The 20,518-nt window shown below is 38.3% G+C and overlaps 1 protein-coding gene and 1 pseudogene across 3 annotated transcripts in view; both read left to right on the top strand.

The window, feature by feature from the left end:
- The window catches only part of Fcho2 (FCH and mu domain containing endocytic adaptor 2), a 102,418-nt gene that overhangs the window by 69,675 nt on the left and 12,225 nt on the right, over positions 1–20,518 (top strand). For 2 of the 3 annotated variants that reach the window (XM_087621459.1, NM_001191632.1), the window contains 6 exon segments: positions 969–980; positions 1,355–1,379; positions 2,578–2,620; positions 4,111–4,199; positions 6,525–6,628; positions 9,552–9,681. In XM_087621459.1, the coding sequence (XP_087477585.1) occupies positions 969–980; positions 1,355–1,379; positions 2,578–2,620; positions 4,111–4,199; positions 6,525–6,628; positions 9,552–9,681 (403 nt within the window). 3 annotated transcript variants of the gene reach the window in all.
- On the top strand, positions 12,735–14,258 carry LOC147996021 (histone deacetylase 1 pseudogene; annotated as a pseudogene).

Raw genomic sequence — 20,518 nt, 5'->3', positions numbered from 1 at the left:
TTGAGATAGGCTGACTAGTATATGCTCCGTAGACGATGCTGGCCTTGAGCTCACAGAGATTTGCCTGTCTCTTCTTCCTGCTAGGACTAAAGGCATGTACCACCACACCTGGTCCTAATTATACGTTCAAAGGTGTGTGTGTGTGTGTGTGTGTGTGTGTGTGTGTGTGTGTGTGTGTGTGTGTGTGTGCGTGCGCGCGCGCGCATGTATACATACCTACCCACCTACCTATACATACTTGTTTTGGAAGTGAAAGCGTTTCTTTCTTAGTACTCATGTTCTTGAGTATCAGTCCGTGGTAGAACATCTGCCAAGCAAGCATTGTGCCCTCAGTCTGATACTCAGTAACATGGAAGGGGAGGGAGGAGTAAGTATTTTTTGATGGAGGGAAAATGTTCTATAATTCTCAGCACCATGCCTCCAGGATTCCGAAGTGAGGATCTATTATATCATTACTATTTTAACATTGATATGTTATGAGTATGTAGTTATGAGGAGACTTGGTGTATATTTGAAGTAGTCAGTTATGAACCACTGACAATTTTTATTGTGTAATAGCATAACTAATGAAAAATAAACATAAGCAAACGCTTAAAGGGATGGGTGTAAACATATATATTAAAGTGCTATGACCTGTTCATGAACAGTTGAGGTCACAGGTATTCTTAAAGCTTTCGTGTCTCATCTGTGGTTTCTGTTTGTATTTAAATTAATATATATCAATTTCATGCTCAGAAAATAGTTAAAGGAACAATTTAACAGTGACTATTGTGTTTGAAAAGAAGAGCTCTTTGCATGTGTGTTGTTGCCCACGTGGTTTACCTGTATGATTTTCTCCCTAACTGTGTCTTTTAAGGTGAATGTGTTTTAAGTAGGATTTAGAAGGGAAGAAACAAATTATTAAGTGTGAAAAGAGAATTAAATTCTATACTGAACATTGTTTTCTCTTTCTTTCCATGCACTGCTAGAGACACAGTCCAGTAAGTGCCAGATTTTTATATTTTGCCTATTGACTTTTTAAAAATTAGTGTAATAAAACATTTGATTTTCAAAATTTTGTTAAGTTTAGATTATTGTAGTATTTTAGATATTGAATATTTTAAGAACATTGTATTAGGTACATGTACTTTACTTTTTGAATTAGGTTACTACACTAGAAATTATTACGTCTACATTTAGAGATACATTTATAAGTACTGAATTTTTTAAATATATTTTTGTAAATGCAATTTACAGTTAAGTATATATGATACAGGCCACATAAAGTAGGCTAGTATTGATAACATTTTATTACAGTTTGTTACCAAGTTAAATATTTGTTTAATAATACTTAATTTTTACATTTCTGTTTTAGGTACAGATGAATCGGAATTCATCTAGTAAGTTTGATAACAGGAATTGGTTGATTATGTAAGGATATCAGACACATTGCTGGTCTCAGCCTTGTGTAGTTAAGGGATTAATGCTCTGTTTGCATTGCCAGTCTTACTGGTAGACTAGAGGATACTTATGCAGAGAACAGGACCCACAGCGTTTGTTGTTGCACTAGGAAACATCCCTTAGTCCTCGTGTAGCTTACAGAATTCTTTAGAAACCGACAAAGCTAGAGAGGAGCTGCTGACTGAGATGCTAAAATGGACTGTTCATTGTCATTAATGTGATCCTAGTACATGAACGTCCTTTGGGGTCAAACCCCAGCGTTGTGGAGGAGGAGGCTGTGAGAGTGTTTTATAAAATAGTAATAATCTTTAACTTTACTTATTTTAAGGTCATGTTACAGTTACAGTTTCCGCAGTTGCTGTAAGGTGGAGGACAGTGCAGCAACCCCTGAGACAGAGCAGACATCCAGAATAAACCCAGGGAAAACCAGTGCAGGCAGCTCGGTACTCCTGATGAGCTGTGCTGCCCATTGGGGTCACTGCTGGCACCAGTTTTGCTTGGAGATGTAGAACATTTAAGGTGTGGCCAGAGTTGATGTTCACTGGTGAGACCTCACTCCAGTGTTGTTCTCACTGGTCAGATGAGAGCGCAGCAGAAAGGATGAGGACACCCTCCTTCAGTAGCTCATCTCCACTAATGATTGTATAAGTCCGTAGTACTTAGTATTCTGAGAGTGCGAAACCGACTGTGGGACTTATCAAATAAAACTCTTGTGTAGAATACACACACGTACTTAACCCATTTCTTCTAATTTTTCTTATTACTTATTTTTGAGATAAGGTTCTTTATATAGTCCTAGAACTCACTATGTAGACCAGGCTGGCCTTGTAGTCACAGAGCTTTCCCTTGTCTCTGCCCTCTGGAGGGCTGGAAGTAAAGGCATGAGCCACCATGCCTAGCTCTTACAATGTCTAAAGTTACAGTCCGTGCTTTCCTTCATAAAGCTAATAAAAAGAATCAGGAATCAGCAGAAATTCAGCTCTGCGTTTTTCACAGTTGTTTATATTTATTTTTTCTAGTCCAAAATTTCTAAGTTGTTTTTAGCATTGGAATATGTAAATTTATAGAGGAACTTTTAATTAAAGTATTTTTGCCTCAGATTATTAATTTTTCATAATACTTTAATTTTTTAATTAGATGAAGAGTTAACAAAATCAAAGCCGTCTTCTCTACCCACTGAGTAAGTTTGCTGTTTATTTTTTTTAGTAGATTCATTATAGACTATATTATTTCAAGCAATTTTAGGTCAACCTCAAAGCCGGGTGAAAGGTACAGAGATTGCCTGTATATACTCCCTACCTTAGCATGCCAGGCTTCCTTCTCAAACCCCTTACCAGGGCAGTACTGTTGCTGAACTTGCCTCTTGACATGGATCCCCCAGAGAATTTCAGAGGTTCTTGTACATTCTGTGGGTGTAAGCAACTCTTCCTCTTTTTCCTCTCTGCCACCCCACCCAGTCTCTCTAGGCAGCTCTCACAGGACTGGGACTGTAATGTCATAACCAGTGTCTTTACTGTGTAAAATCTCATGCTCTTCTTTTTAAAGCCACATTTAGATTTAAGTATTTTCTTTTGTCTTTTTTTCCCTAGAAATATGCAGTTATATGTTAGTCATGTTTTCTGAACTGTAAAATTTATGTTGGAGTTTTTATATATTTTAATTTCTTTTCACGTGAAACTTATTTTTATGATGATTTTCTAAAAACAAAACAAAAGTGCCGCTGGCCTTGGTAGCTGTACTGCTTCCTAACAGATGTTGGTGACCATTTCATGTGTATGTGTTTTCATCTTTTTATGGGAATTTCCCACTTCTCTTTCTCACTTTCCTCTTCACTTTTGGTTGTGACTTTGTAAAATGGACCATATATCATGAGCTTCAAGATGGAGTATCTCAATTAATATGAAAAGGCAAAAACCAGATAGCCATCTCACTAGCTCTTAAAACAGATGAAGGAAAAAGCCATGGCAGCAAGAGTATTCCCTTTGAGTTCATGTTTTCACATGCGTGAACATTCAGCTTAGTGAAGTGGGTAGTTGAAGATTATTTGGTGCCTGAGAAGTATGGAATGAGGGCAGTGGGGTATTTGTTGTATTTATAACGTTTAAAGTTGAGCTGTTTAGCATCTAAAGCTTAATCTTTAGACTTTGCTTAGATAGTTACAGTAGTAGGCTTTATTGTACAAGGTAGGACATATTTGCATCAGTGCATGTTGAAATATTAGATAGGTGATTTTAAATCAGTGTAACAATTTTGACAGAATAGACCTCGATTCTATTCAGAATTTCTTACAGATTTCACTTCTTTTGAATTTTATATTGTAGACTGTACTAGAACTCAGTCTGTTTAGGTTCTGTTAGCTATGTCTATTGGGTAGCTCATGTACATTGCTGCTTTTCTTCATTTGTAAATCCACAATTATTGTTCTTCACACTCAGTTTGAGTTTAGCAAGGTATGATCAAAGAACATCAATCCTTATCACTCTCCCTGCCAGCACGATGTTATATTGTAATTCTGCCTAGTGCTGTTTGCTAAGTCTATGGACTACATTTCTCAGTATGTCTAACTATTTAATCACAGTTATTGAACTGTTAGAATTTTGTGGAACTAAAATAAATGGTTTTATGTTAATAATAATCTTTCTAATCATTGTTCTTAAAATGTTATTCTAGGAAAGGGACCAATGATTTACTTGCTTGGGACCCCCTATTTGGATCGTCTCTTGAGTCATCTTCAGCTCCATTAACTTCATCATCATCGGGTAAAAAAGCCCTGATAAAATAAAATATATGTATATAAATGATGTCTTAATTTTGGGAATATAGTAGCAGCATTTTCCCCATGATTGATTGTGTCTATGTATTATGTTTAATCATCTAAAGCTTTTCCTTTTAAGTTTGTCACCCAGTAATAGTGAGTTCCATCGCTACTACCACTGTAAAAAATGGAACACTCCAGAACACTTAGGAATGGGGATAATCATAATCATCTCTTTTCTTCCAGTGGCCTCTAAAAGCACTGACGGTGGAGATTGTGTGCAGATGTAATATTCATTTATAAACACTAGTGCCAATAAATATGTTACTAGTGTTTTTTATAAAGTAATTCTGATTATTGTAAAGAATTGAATTTCATACTTACACACGGCTTGGCTTAAGTCCGTTTGAAATGCCACTTGGACAGGCCTCCTGATACGTACCTCACTTACGCCTGCCTCTGCTGTGCTTACTCACCAACAAGCTTCAAGTGTTGAGTCTCGTTCAGTGCCAGCTGCACAGGGAGGACCGCATCCTTAAAATAGCTACTTAATAGCAAAGGGAAGTGTTGCAGTCATTCGGGTGGTATACATTTCTTCAGATTATACCTTCAAATGCAGGGACAGGGACAACATGAAAAAACTATTATCATTTGAAAGAATGAAGCAGCCTCTGAATCCAGATTTGATATTATACAGGCTTCCTCAATTGTGAATACATACTTTCATGTGATGTGCTTTCTAAGGATAATTCCTTCCTGTGAGTTTATTTTCTATCCTGTGAGTGCCTTTTCTTTTTGCCTTCTTCGTACTCTCCTTGAGTGATTACCGAGATCTTTAGCTTTATATTTTATTTTCTCATGTATTTACTTAGGCTGGTACTTACATGGTTTGAATTTTGCACATTTGTAAATGTAGAGAATTTGCCAAATTTATTTTTTCTACTCATTATATTTTTTAATGTTTGAATTATAGTACATATTTTTAGTGGATCAAAGGTCTTGAAAACCATTCTATTTGGAAATAATTTAAGGGCCAGTGAGATGACTCAGCAGGTGGTACCGTGGTCAAGCCTAATGACCCGAGTTTCATCCCTGGAGCCCAAATGCTAGAAGACACTGATTCCCACAACTTGTCCTCTAACCTCCATGCACACTGTCTCAGTTAGGGTTTCATTGCAGTGAACAGACACCTGACCAAGGCAGCTCTTATAAAGAAAAGCATTTAACTGGGGCTGGCTTAGAGCGTCAGAGCATCAGTCCATTATCATCATGGCAAGGAGTATGTTAGCGTACAGGTAGACGTGGTAGAAGGGCCAAGAGGATAACATCCTAATCCACAGGCAGCAGCAGGAGACTCTCTCTCTATATATACATACCACACTGGGCATAACTTTGGCATAGGAGACCTCAAAGCTCACCCCCTCAGGGGCACCCTTCCTCCAATAAGGCCACACCTCCTAATAGTGCTACTTCCTATGGGTCAGGCATTCAAGCACATGAGTCTACAGGGGCCGTTCCTATTTAAACCACCACACTCACACACTCAGAACTACATTAATAATTTTATAAAGATAGCTTAATATTTGACTCTAATTCATTCCTGCTTTGAGATATATATATATATATATATATATATACATATATATATATATGACTTGTTAGTATACAATTGAAATTTACTTAACATTATGATAAAGGTACTTAAGTTAGGAATATTGCTTTTCAAAATTATAAAGTGTTACAAATGGCATTGACAACATTAAATTCATACAGGATTTAAGAAGAATGAAGGTATTATGAAAATTTAAAAAATGAGTTTTACTAATTTGGGGTAATATTTTTAGAAAATTAATAGTCTTGAATGGTTTAATTATTATGAATATTACAGTGTAGTTTTACATAAGTCAGACCACAAAGGTTAATTAAGGTTAGATGTGTTAATTGGCATTCATGTTATTCTGCAAAGCCTTGATCTCACATTAGACTCTGAGTTAGATATATTGATAGTAAACCAAAGACATTTGAATTTAAATTAGTTTATGATCTGTCAGATTTAATTTTTATATATGTATAAAAAGTTGAAACAGGAATAAAATTTCTATGTGTCAGTTTCGTTGGAAGATTTAATAATTAATTGTTTTGAGGATTATTGTGAATATCAGCGATAGCTTTGATAAAAGTCTATTTGATGGGTAGATTCTCAGTGTTTCAACAAATAACCTTGATTATATTAACACTATTAGAAATGATCGTTGAATTCTTCTGTCTTTATCTAAGGATTGGTGCATATTGTTGATTTTTCTTCAAATTCTCCTTTCTCTCCCATCAGCCAGACCCACGACACCTCTTTCTTTAGGCACCATTGTTCCACCTCCAAGACCTGCTTCCAGACCAAAGCTTACTTCAGGCAAACTGAGTGGAATTAATGAAATAGTATGTATTCATTTTTCTTTTAAATTATATAACTGTTTCCAGTCTCTTTATTTGTCTGAGGCAGGGTCTCAGTGTGTAGCCCTGGCTGTCCTGGAACTCCTCATGTAGGCCAGGCTGCCTCAGCCTCACAGAGATCCATCTGCCTCTGCCTTCTAAGCGTGGAGATTACAGAGATTAAACTGTTCTCTAAAAATGATACAATTATTTCAACTTAAGATACAGTTATTTTTCTATATTCCCCTGAATAGTTAAATCCTTTTTTTCTAAACTCCTTAAAGAATAGGAATTTTTTCCAGTCATACTTCTCTCTCTCAAAAATCATACTGGCAAAGAACAAACTGTGTAAGAGAACAGAGGTTTCCTTTTTAAAAGTTGGTATATTACACAAGCCAGTGTCCATTGACTCAAAATAAACAAGTTCATGTAATTGTCTAAGTGTAATATTTAAGAAAAAATGTATTATGTTTTAGGCCTTAGTGTTAGGAGATCCCAGGGGTCATCTGTCTATTCCAACTTTGTTTTATACATAGAGGTCTGGAGTCCATTGTATGTAGATGATATGAATGTACAAGACAATGAGGAGCACTGAATTCTCTAAAGTCATCAATAGTGGCAGGAACATCTGTGAGTTCCCAAGCCAGCCTCTGTGCCTCCTGTGTGCTCTGTTTTGTTTCATCTTTCACACTAATTGCTGTTTAATTACAATTACGTTTCTGAAACCCTTGCATATTTTTTCCTTATCTATTTCCAGCAATGTAATCATTGTGGTTGAGTCTTGGTTGAATGTAAAAGATACTTTAAAGTGTCTCAGCCATACCAGCCGCCCCTTTCCCCCCTTTTTGTGTCTATTCAGCTACTCTAAACTTTCTGGTGTTCTCCAAATACAATATGCTCTTTATTCCTTCTTTTGTTTTCTTTTATGAATGGGGAGGGGCCGTAAGGAGATAGAAGTGAACTTTGGGCCTCATGCATGATAAGCACACACTCACACTGCCACTGAGTTGGTTCTTTTATTTTCCACATCTACATTTTCTCATTGTACAACTCCATTTGAAGTGACAGTTTTCACTAAGCAAAAAATGGCCTTTTTCTTTAAGACCCAGCTATTATCCATTAGCTGCCTTTGGTCACTCCTCCAGCAAATCCTATCATTCTTTGCTCACTCCCACATACTTGTATTTTTGTTAGAGTGCATCTCACATTGTGCAGACTTAGTGGCTGTTCTTTTGATTGCGTGATGTGTTAGCCAGCTTCATGTCCACAGCAGTTTGCAGAAAGCCTGCAACATGGTACACAGATAGGAAATGTACTTTGAGTGAAGGTCACAGTAGAAGGGACAGCCTCTTTAATTAATGTATTATCCCAGTGAACTGACTTACTGGAAGTGAGGTAAAGACTAAGTACAAGCTGCCAAGGAGATGGTTATTTAAATAATATGAAAATTACTAAGTTTTAGTTATTTATGTATTTTTATGCATGAATCCCCTGTCTGCCTACATGCCAGAAGAAAGTACCAGACCCCATTATAGATGCTTGTGAGCCACCATGTAGATGCTGGGAATTGAACTCAGGACCTCTGGAAGAGCAGCCAGTGCTCTTAACCACTGAGCTCTCTCTCCAGCTCAGATCATTACTTTGTAACATGTCTTTTTTTCTGTTTATAAAACTTGTTTCTTGCTTCTAAATCATGTTAGAAAATAAAAAAACATACAGAAAAATTGAATCTCCTCAATATATTACCAACAATAACTATGTTAACATTTTAGTATATATTCTTTCATTGTTTTCCTAATGCATAAATATTGACCCTAGATAGTAAATTACCAGTTACTATAAGGACAGACATATTAGCTGTTCAGTGTTAGATCAGTTTTACCGGGGCCTTGTCTAACCCCTGTATGTGGGCTCTGTGGATTCTACCTCCCCTTTGTTGGGCATTTCAGCTGGTCTCATCCCCTTTGGGTCTTTCCTATGTATGTGTGTCCAGTATTTTCTGTTTTTTTTTGTTCAGACTCAACTACATTGTATTTTCCTAAAAAGTGATGATACCAACTTTAAAGTCCCCATCAGCCACACACGTGTTCAATATAACATAATGGAGCCATGGAATAAACAGTAAAACTTTAACTACTTTATTTGCTACAAATAAAGGAATTAACTTTCAAAAAAAAAATAGTCCTAGGGAAGATGGACTTACGTGACTTAATGTGTGTAAAATTGTAAGGACATTGTTGAGTGCAGATAATAACTTAAAAAGTTATGAAGCATATATTTTAATTCATATTTTACATATCTGTTATTTTTGCTTGGATATTTTGGAAATGTCTTTTGTGAATTATTTTTGCTTTATAGATTTCAAGTTACTTTAAAAATAGTATCACCTACTTTGGGTAACTTACAGCCACCCATAACTCTAGCCCAGGGGATCCAATGCCCTTGTCTGACCGCTGTGGGCACTCACATATCCATTCCATTCAAACACAGGCACACAAACACACACATAAGCAGTAAAACAAGAAAGTTTGAAAATATGCCTTTTAAAAATTAACTAGAACATTTAAAAATTATTTTTTCTTATTTCGTGACTTATTACTGATAGGATACAGAGAACTAATCTCCTGTTTATAGAAATAGTGTGCATGACCTTTCTGGGAAGCAATTTGGTAGTATTTGGAGAACTTTTATTTTACTTATGAGCACTGTATTAAGTATACTTAAAATAGGAGAATATTTTATGTACAAACCTTCTTGATAGCATATAGCCTTTTCAGGTTTCAGTATATTCTTGGAAGCAAAGTGCTTCCAACACCTAGTTAAAAGAAACTCATGGTAAAGTTGAATGGTTTGTTAAGACTTAACTTTTTTCTCTGACAAGGAAGGAGGACTTTCTATATCATTTGATAAATAACTTTTTGTTTTTAAGCCCAGGCCATTCAGCCCACCTATAACTTCTAACACCAGCCCACCTCCTACTGCTCCCTTAGCCCGGGCAGAGAGCAGTTCCTCTATCTCTTCCTCTGCGTCATTGAGTGCTGCCAATACTCCAACAGTAGGTAAGTGGTTATTGTTGGTTATGAAAGTTAGTTAGTTAGTGTGCAAAGCTTTACATTTGCATGGGTGAGAAATGTGCATACACACATATTTGTTGTTTTAGAGAAGCAAGGTCTTTCCGCATAGCCCTGGCTGACCTAGAACTCACAAAGATCTGCCTGCCTCTGCCCCACCCCTGACCTGCCTCTATCTGCTGCGAAAGATGAGAGTCATGTGCCACCACGCCCAATACATACATGGTTTAGAAGGCCTTAAATTTTTTAGTTTTATATACAAAGACTAGTCTCAGCTCTTTGAGTAGAGGCCTTGAATAATCTGTTTAAGGAAAACTGCTTAGTTCAACTTAATGCAGCCTCTGTCCTTCGCATACTGACGGAAACATTGCAGCCCAGGAACAGCCTGTATTTTTGGTTCCCATGCTAGTAGTTTGAGTAGATGTAGAAGAGTGAGAACCTGGGCCAAATTTTTGTGGGTAAGTCCAGTATAGCATCTGGTGAACCATCTTACCCTAGAACTTTCATTAAAGGAAAAGCAGACACTCACATATACCCTTTTTTTTCTCTTCCCTGGTGAGAAGTAAAGAATTTAACATCAGAAATTTTGTTTTTCTGGACATACATTTATACTTGTGAAACTGACCACATTTTTTCTGTTTTAGTTATTACTGTCTATACTTGGAATGTTGTAACTATTGCTGAAACTCCTTAAGAATTTGCCAATATATAAATTGCTGGTCAGTGTAAATTACCAAAGGAATACTGTACAATGCAGTCAGTTCTACTGTGAATTCACAGTTGCATTCTTAAGAAAGTTTGTGTTTGGGGGCTGAAAAGATAGTTCAGTGGTTAACAGAGCTCTTGTAGAGGACCCAGGCTTGATCTCCAGCACAGACATGGCAGTTCACACCACCAGTAACTTCACTCTGGAGGAGCATGACAGAGTCAGGTTAATTCACAATGTTGTACACATACATACACCATACACTCAAACATACACAAAAAAGGAAAACAAAGTTCATGTTTGAAAATCATTTTCTTGGAATGTTTTATTCAATGAAAGAATGTTGTGTGTTTGTGGTGAATTATTTATCTTATAGAAATTTAATCACAAATATTAAAAATAAGTTATTAGGCTGAAATTATTTAAATAATCTAAACCATACCAAACAAAACCATTGTTTTACTGCATCTAGATTTTACTCAAGAATTTTTTAGCATTGTCTCCTTTATTCAGGCTTCTTACAAGTTCTCGTTATTTTTCTAACCCGTTGTCACTGTGAAAACAAGCAGGAAGCTCCTGACGTGTACCAGCTGGGTTTCAGGTGCAGCCGTCTCCTGGGCCCTAATGGAAATGTAGACGTTAAAGTCAGACACTCAGGACTGGAGGCTGGGCTTTTCCATGCTTTTCAGGGGGATTGTGATATGACCTATAATTAAGCTAATTTAATTAAATTCAGTTTATCACAGCTGACTTAGAAGGAATGCACCTTGTTGGTGTGATGATTGCATGGTGATCGACTTGACGGACATGGGAATGATTCGACCTCTCAATGGTCAAGCCTGACACTACCATTTTATTTTATATGCCTTGCACATTTTCCATTTTAAATTTATGTAACTGAGTATAATCGATAAGTTTGTTCTTTGAATGAACAGCTTTATTTTTGTTTGTATATGTGGTTTTCTTAATTTTGTTTCCACAAAATTTATACTTTAGTCATAGGAAAAGATTAGCTCTACTAGAAGTTGAGCAGGCAGTTTGAGTAATGAAAACAGACTTCAGCATTTTCATTGCATACTGGTACGCCCAGCTTTTTGCCGTCTGCATGGCATTGTGATCTGTACACATGCTGGGTTGTAGTCACACCTGTCCTGGGGTGCACAGAGCCCGCTGGATGTGCCTATTTCAGACAACCGGTTTGTGAGTGGAAATGTGAAGTTGATTTTGATTGAGCTGGTATGTATTTGTTTATTGTCTTAGTCCCTAATGTTGACAGTAGGAAATCTGGTACAAGAGATGAGACAGGCAAGGCAGATGGATTCCAGGTTTTTGCACTAGAGGGTCTTCAGTCTATCTAAAAAGTTCCTTTGTTATGACTATTCAGCTCTGTTGAGATTTGAAGTTGTTGACTTTTCTTGTTTCTTGAAAATGTTTTCTTTCCCTGCAATATTTTATCTTATTTAAATGTGATAGAAGATGATAATTTGATTGGGACACTCTCTGAAATTGAAAAGCACTGTGAGACAACACCAGGTATTGTTACATGTGACTAATACTCCCAAAGCTGTCTAAACTATTTCACCTAATTTTTTCCTTTTCCAGCACTGTATAGTGTGTCAGCAGTCAGGAATAACTCTAAGATTAACTGTCTCAATTTTGTGCTAATTATGTCCAGTCACTATACGAGACCAGGCCTTAATTATAAAAATGCATACTGATCTTGTATTTTCTTCCATCCTGCCTAAGGATTAAAAACCAACAGATTGGAACTCTCAAGCTATCAGAACAGAGTGGTTAGAAAAGAAACAAAGTGGGTCTGGAGAGATGGCTCGGTGGTTAAGGGCACTGTCTGCTCTTCCAGAGGTTTTGAGTTCAAATCCCAGCAACCACATGGTGGCTCACAACCATCTGTAATGAGATCTGGTGCCCTCTTCCAGCATGCAGGCATAATAAATAAATCTTTATAAAAAAAAAAAAAGGAAACAAAGTATGTCAGCCTTAACAATGTTATAAAAGGGGCTGGAGACTTGGCTCAGCAGGTAAGAGCACTGGCTGCTCGTGCAGAAGACCAGGTCAATTCTCAGAAACTCATGCTGACTAATAACTATCTATAACTCTAGTTCTGCGTGTTGCATGCACTCAGTGTATTCAAGCAAAGCAACTAGTGCATACACATAAAATAAAAATAAATAATGCTCGCAGTGTGAGCGCAAAGGCCATGTGGACACTGTGCTCAAAGGAAGTGCATATAACTACTCAGTGTTGAAGGAAAGTGCTCTGTATCCTGCTTATCCTACTAGACGTTTTGTATTTTCAGAATTTAACGCTTTCTAAATATGTAGCAGTTAAACCAAAACTGGAAATGAATGTGTCCTTAGTAAGAGTACAGATTGTTAGACTGACAGGAGGGCTGGGTGGCAAGCAAGATGACCCAGGCTCAGGGCACCAAGAGGAAAGTTACTTACTGTGATGACGGGACATTGAAAACTACTATTATGAACAAGGGCACCCGGTGAAGCCTCACTGAATCTGCATGACTCATAGTAGCTGCTCAATTATGGTCTCTACCAAAAAAATGGAAATCTATCGTTCTCACAAAGCCAGTGCTGAGGAGATGACCAAGTACCACAGTGATGACTACATTAAATTCTTGCATTCTATTCGCCCAGATAGTATGTCTCAATACAGCAATTCAACGTGGGTGAGAACTGTCTGGTATTTGATGGCTTGTTTGAGTTCTGTCAGTTGTCCATGAGTGGCTGTATTACAAGTGTAATGAAACTCAATAAGAGGCAGACTGACATCGCTGTGAAGTAGACTTGGGGCCTGCACCATGCAAAGAAGTCTGTAGCATCTGGCTTCTGTTACGTCCATGATATCATCTTGGCCATCCTGGAACTGCTAAAGTATCACCAGAGGGTACTGTATATTGACATTGATATTCACCATGGTGATGGTGTGGAAGAGGCCTGCTATACTACAGACCAGGTCATGACTGTGTCCTCTCAGAAGTACGGAGAGTACTTCCCAGAAACTGGAGACCTATGGGATATTGGGGCTGGCAAAGGCAAGTACTACGCCGTTAACTACCCACGGCGAGACGGCATTGATGATGAGGCCTATGAAGCCATCTTCAAGCCAGTCATGTCTGAAGTAATGGGGATGTTCCAGCCTAGTGCAGTGGTCCTACAGTGCGGCTCAGACTTTGTCTGGGGATCGGCTAGGTTGTTTCAGTCTGACCATCAAAGGTCATGCCAAGTGTGTGGAGTCCCTGAAGAGTTTCGACTTGCCTATGCTAGTGCTGGGAGGAGGTGGCTACACCATCCTTAGTGTTGCTCAGTCCTGGACTTACAGCTGTGGCCCTGGGCACAGAGATCCCTAATGACCACTTTGGACCAGATTTCAAGCTTCACATCAGCCCTTCCAGTACGACTAACCAGAACACTAATGAATACCTGGAAAAGACCAAGCAGTGCCTCTTTGAGAACTTGAGAATGCTGCCCCATGCTCAGGCCATACCTGAGGACGCCATCCCAGAAGAGAGAGGTGAGGAAGACCCTGACAAGCGAATCCCCACCTGCTCCTCTGACAGACGCACTGCTGTGAGGAGGGGTTCTCCGACTCCAACGAGGAGGGGAAGGAGGTCTCAAGAACGCTTCTAACTTCAACAGCCATGAGTCAGGACAGAGGATGAGAAAGAGAAAGATCCCAAAGAGAAAACCAAGGAGGAGGGTGAGAAACCAAAGGGGTCAAAGGCGAGGTCCAGTTGGCCTGAGCAAGGTCTGTAGCTCCATCTTCTCCCCAAGTCCCTCACTTGCCCTCAATTTCTCAGACTTTATATTTTCTATTCCTGTGTATTTATATAAAATATATTAAATATAACGTCTTCAGGGACTAGATAGGACCAGCGCACAGGACAGTGGTACTGGGAGAACTCTTTCCAAAACTTCCTTGTCTGTCCTGCCCCAGATCTGAGTTTTGAACCAGGTCTGAGCAGAAAGAAAACAACTGGAAGACAAAATCCTGAACTGCAAGTGCCTGCTTAGGAGCTCAGCTAAGATGCCCTGATTAAGCTTTTTAGAAGGGGTGATTGGGTCTTCTGGGACCTCTTTGCAGGCTAGGGTACTATCCGCCATTTTTAGATTGGGTCTGTTTATACCTTCCCACCCATCCTGGGCAAGCTGCTCTCTTCCCCCAGTTCCGTAGATGCAGGTTGTGAACCTTGCCTCCTCCTTTTTACTTCGTGAGTCTCTTTGTAATAAAACAGCACATTTCTATAAGAGAAAAAAAGTACAGACCGTTTTCACATCCAAAAACGCTTAACTATAAATGTAGAATAAGCTTTTTATTTTAGACAGGTAAATATTTCCTTTCTATTTTAGACAGGTAAATAGTTCCTTTGCAAGTCCATTATTTTGAAGTCTACATGTTGTGGATTACAGTTTTGAAAACAAAAATGTAATTAAAACAAAAACAAAAAACCAGAAATGCAAATAAACCAAATGGTAAAGTGTTTTTGAGCTCCCCTCAACCTTCTAACTCTTTGCTTGCCCATATTTCATAAGAAGCATTGCAGTGTATGGGGAAATTAGTTCAAGAATTATCGTTAAATGACCAGATTATAAAACTTAAATGAATAACTGACTTGGTAAAATAGTTTTCTTTTTTTACTTTATTATTATGTATGAAACCTGCTTGTCAGTTGCTCTAGCAATGAGAGAGAGAGAGAGAGAGAGTGTGTGTGTGTGTGTGCACGTGCACACGTGCACATGGAGGCCAGAGGTCAACAGCAGATATGATCGTTGACTGTGGTCTACCTTAATTTTTTGAGGCAGTGTCTTCCTCACTAATTTTGCTAAATTGGCTGGCCAGCGAGTTCTGGGAGTCCACCTGCCTGCCCATCTCTAGTTTATAAGTGGGTTATAAACACCTACTGCCATGCCCAACTTTGGATGGGTGCTGCCTGTCAAATGTAGGTCCTCGTGCTTCTGTAGCAGGCGCTTTACCAACTGAGCTAGCTATGTAGCCTGGTTTCTTTTGATTTTTATAGTCAAAGGAATAGCAGGTGCTAGTTTATCTTTGACTGTGTGCTGATAGTTATTTGTGGGCTATTCAAGGAAAATATGAATTTCATGGTTAAGAAAAGGCCTTGGTATCATAAAGGACTAGTAATTTTTACAACCTTGCAGTTAAAAAGAAAAGCCGTGGATGCTCAAGTCCACTGCCATTGTTTTAATGTGGCCTGCACACATCCTCTGGTGGACGTTAAATCATTTTCACGTTACCTAGAATATGTAAGACAAGATAAGTGCTTTGTAGGTAGTTGTTATACTGCCTTGTTTAGGGAATGAAGACACCAAAACATAGTGTTTTCTCATATATCTTGTGTGCTGAACCTACAAATGCTGAACATTCAGGTTCAGTGAACCAGCTGTGTAATTCTTCTTAATAAGAAAGTCATTGGACTGGGATATAGGTCACAAACCTTGCTTCTTACGTGTGAGTCCTTGAGTCTGATCCTTATTACTGCCAGACAAAACAAATCACAAAAAAGCATAACAACATGTGTTGGCAAAGGTTTGATGAAAACTGAGAACCTCTTTGCGTGGAGAACAGTGTGTCAGCTTGTCAGAAAATTAACAAAATTAATTGTATGATCTAGCAGTTTAACATCTAGGCACACATCCAAAAGGATGAAAAGCAGGAACTCAAAGAGGTAGTTTCTTTACACTCATTTGTAGCAGTACCATTTACCATAGCATTTACAGTAGCAAGAAAATGCGAGCCTAGACACATGTAATATGTATATGTCATAGAATATTATTTAGCCTTAGAAAGGAAGAGAATTCTGACATACCACAATATGAATATTCAGTATATTGTGATCAAATATTATTTGATCTAATTTTAGAGTCAGGCTCATGGACAGAAAGTACAGCGATGGTTGCCAGATGTGGGTAAATGGGGTGTGAGTATGGAGGGTAATTGTTTAACAGGTATGGCGTTTCAGTTTTGTGTGAATGAGAGTTATAGAAGTACATGATGATGGCTGTGCAGTGTTACTTGTTTCATGTCTTTGTACTTAACCATGTACCTAAAACTTGCTAAGACCGGAAGACCCTGCCTCAAAAAGTCAAAATAATGGACCTAAGCGTTAAGACCACAACTTTTGTTTATATTTTACCACAGTTAAAAAAAGATAGTTAAGGTGAAAAGAGCTCTTATCTTTGCCTAAGAATGCGCTGTCCTTACATTCTGGTGACTTTCTACTTTAGAATGTTAGAAAAAAGTTGATGAATTCAAATTTAGTTTTTTTTTTTAATTTTTATTTATTTATTTATTTATTTTGATGGCCTTGGTCCATATGCAACTCAAGGAAGATTAAGTAGGAGCCACCTCAGTGTAGGTTATAGACACTTTTCTGCCTATAAACATGTATTTATACTTGAAATCAATAAGCTCATACTTAGTAGCATTCCCCCCCCCACCCCCCGGAGCTGGGGACTGAACCCAGGGCAGGCAAGCGCTCTACCACTGAGCTAAATCCCCAACCCCGGTAGCATTTTTCTTAACATTTTCTCACTTGCATGCTCACATTCATTCCTCTTGATTAATCCCTTGTCTATCTGCCTGCCTGCCTCTCCATCTGCCCATCTATCCCATTCCATCCATCCATCCATTCATCCATCCACCCTACCTACCCACGCATCCATCCTTTCCATCGTTCAAGTTTTTGAGACAATGCTTCACTGTGTAGCCCTGGCTGTCCTGGGAGTTTCACGCTGGTCTCTAACTCACAGAGATCTGCTTGCCTTTGCCTCCCAAGTGTTGGGATTCAAGGCATGCCTTAGGCCTGGCTTAATTCATTATATTTTACCTAATCATTTTTAAATACAGATTTAAACTTGTATGTGTTTATTTTCAGTTCAGTATCATTTGGTATTCTGAGTGACCACAATATTGCTTTTTTTGAATTTTGACAGTGGTGGCATTTTTTTAAATTAATTTTTAAGTTAATGTGCAAATTTCCTCATGCCATTTTTGTCCCCCTGCCGCTCTTTCTGCCTCTCATATATCCCTTTATCTTTTCTCCCATAGTTCCCTTTCTGTTGTTACCCTTTTTCCCCTAATGTCTCTTAAGGTCTTGTTCCCCTTTCACTGTCCTCTTTGTAGTTTTATGACCTACAAACAAACCTGCATACCTTCGTGCACACACTCAAATAGTCCATGTATACACATTTAAATATCGGTGACATATGTGAAAGAGAACAAAGATGTATTTTACTTTTGAGTATTGCTTATGTTTTTAAAAACATGAGTTTCCTTTCTGTCCATTTTCTGCAAATGTTGTAATTTGATTTTTCTTTATGGCTGAATAAAATTCTGTGTATACTACCAGATTTTCTTTATCCACTCTTCCCTTGATGAATATCCAAGCTGTTTCTATTTTCTAGTAGTTATAAATAGTGGAGTGAATGTGTAAAGGTTTATATCCTCTGATCAGGATCATAAAAGCTACTCTGTCCTCTTCATAGCTGTCTGGTAACCACGTGCCCTTCCTCCCGCCATGCCACACTTCCCAAAATAACAACTCTAAGACTTAATTATGTATGAATTAATGCCTAGGCTTTAAGCTTGGTCTTGTTTCCCAACTAGCTCCTAACTTAATTAACTCGTTCATTCTATTCTGTGAAGGCCACAGGGCTGGTTACCTCTCCTCAGAGTTCCTCTCTCCCTGTCAGAACTCCCCTTCCTATATCCTGCTTCAGCTCATTAGCCAGTCAGCTTTGTATTGACCAGTGGCGCTTCCATACATGCACGACATTCCCTCTACACTGTTTACCTATTCCTAATCCACATATGTATTTCTGTTCTGCAAAAGTGTGACTTGTTTGTTGCGGTAAAAATTTAAAAAGAACGTTTTCTCTCAGTTCCCACGAGCTGGATCAGCTCACTCCGGCTGCTGCTCTGCCACACGGTCTGCAATCTGCGCGGGCAACAGAAACACATCCGCACGCTCCAACTGCCTCTCAGCCATTTCTTTCACACACTGTCCTCTTTAGTCTGGTAAAATCAAAGTTCCAGAAACTTGTAATTTAGCAATTAGATTTACATGTTAAGTTCTCAGTCCACAATTCATCTACACAATAAATTCACTGCCAGTTGATAAAGATATGAACCTCCCACCTAGACAAGATGAAAATCGATCTAGTTCACTGAACCGTCCTCCTCCACAGACTCCATTTTGATCCCCTTCCTTCCTCCTCGCTCCTGCCTTACGAAAACTTTGTCCCCGCCCCACTCTCTACTGTCCAATCATGTATTGCCTTGATATTAACCTATATTTGTTACTCAAAAATCTCTTATTTTTTTATGCTACCTTAGCAAAATGCTTTGTACCTGCCAATTGTCTTTGATTCAGAATGCTCTGAAATTTGAAGATTCTTGACAGAGTTTCAAATTCCGGAGCCTTTTGGATAACAAAAATGTTGAGATTAGAGTTGTTCAACTAGCAGAGCTTATGAAAATATTCCCAAATTGGAAAAAAAAAAAAGCCTAAATGCGAGGGACTAGTCTGGTCCCAGGCAATTTAGACCCAGTTTATTTAACCTGCAGTGGTCGCTGTTATGTGAGTCCACTCTGATCTCTTATTTTCACATGGAGTTATTTATTGCTCATGTTGGAGAGGACACCTTCCCAGGGTCCAAAGCGCCAGTTTTGATCTCCGAGTAGTTTTCATCACTAAAGCTATTTTTATAACAATAAAGAACCTTTTAATCAAAATTCGTTCAAAGTCTAGAACAGTAGGTCTTCTTGACCTCTTGAGCGTATAAAACATTTGCTGTCACTCTTTGTAAGATTGTTTGGTTGCAAGGCATTAGACACTGTGGTCCAGTGAATGCTCACCTTTGGGAAATCGTTACAGTAATTGTGGAGCTTACGTTTGAAGAGCACATCTGTGCGGACTGAGCGGGGAGGGAGGGAGTTAGAGAGCAGTGTGAAACAAACCCTGCTATTCTTGTGTTGAATACTTGGCTCCCAAACTGGTGACAGTGTTTTGAAGATTTTGCATTTTAGTACAAAGCATCTAGGACCCATGCAGACAGAAGAAAGTCCTAGCCTCTAAAGGTTAGGCCTGTCCGGTCCCTTTCTCTTTCCTTGCTTCCTGTCATCCCCCACCATATGCTTCTGCCCACATGATCATCTACTGAAGCGTATGAGACCAACCTCAATGGACTAAGCCCCGGGAAACCATGAGCCAATACAAATAATTGTTCTTGAGTTGTGCTAGGTATTTGTCCACAATGACCATAAAAATAGCTGAACTTTACACTTGATCTTAGCCAAAAGGCCGAGAAGCGATGAAATAGCTGAACTTTAAATTAGTTCACAGATTTGTTTAGTATTTTATTAAGCTTTTAAAATCACGGTCTTTATGTTGTACAGTTCAAAAGGTATTTTGACTGAATGAAAATTAAATTGGTTTTAAAGTAATGTTTGGTGTCAGGCACTTATTCAGGCTAAGTAACATGGGACTGCAATACAAGATAAGTTCCTGCAATTTAAAAATTGAAAATCTGAAATACTAAAGCTTCTATGGTGGTAATTCTCAAAACAGTTTGATTTGGGGGACATTTTAGATTTGAAGCTTTTAGGTTAGGGATGATGGAGGTTGGTGAAGATCAGGCAAATACTCTAAGATATGAAACACTCCAAATCTGATAGATGTCTGACACCAAGCCATCCAGATACACTATACTTAGGATATATAGGCATCCAAGAGGGGTCTAAAAAAGTAGTATATGAACTATTATTATTCGGAGAAAAACAAGCACAAATCTTATATAATGGCCTGAAGTGTCTGACTGATAAAACTTTAAAAAATTGATATTTGAAGGGTTTGGAGGATGCAGTAGTTACATTAGCTTTTCAAATCGATGACCTTTGCCTTCTGATATTCTTAACCATCCTGTGTCTTTCCATTTAAAAGTCAGTTTTATAGCCTTCTAGACTTGTGTGTGTTTTACATTATGTTCTAATTTGTTTCACGATGTCTTTCTTAACCTCTAGGTTTATACTTGCAGAATTATTGAAACCAGTAATAATTTCTTTTGTGAC

This window comes from Rattus norvegicus, chromosome 2, assembly GCF_021556685.1.
Source record: "Rattus norvegicus strain SHRSP/BbbUtx chromosome 2, alternate assembly SHRSP_T2T, whole genome shotgun sequence".
Lineage (NCBI taxonomy): Eukaryota > Metazoa > Chordata > Mammalia > Rodentia > Muridae > Rattus > Rattus norvegicus.
Note: the sequence above shows the minus strand (reverse complement) of the source record. Positions and strands in the feature narration are given on the sequence as shown.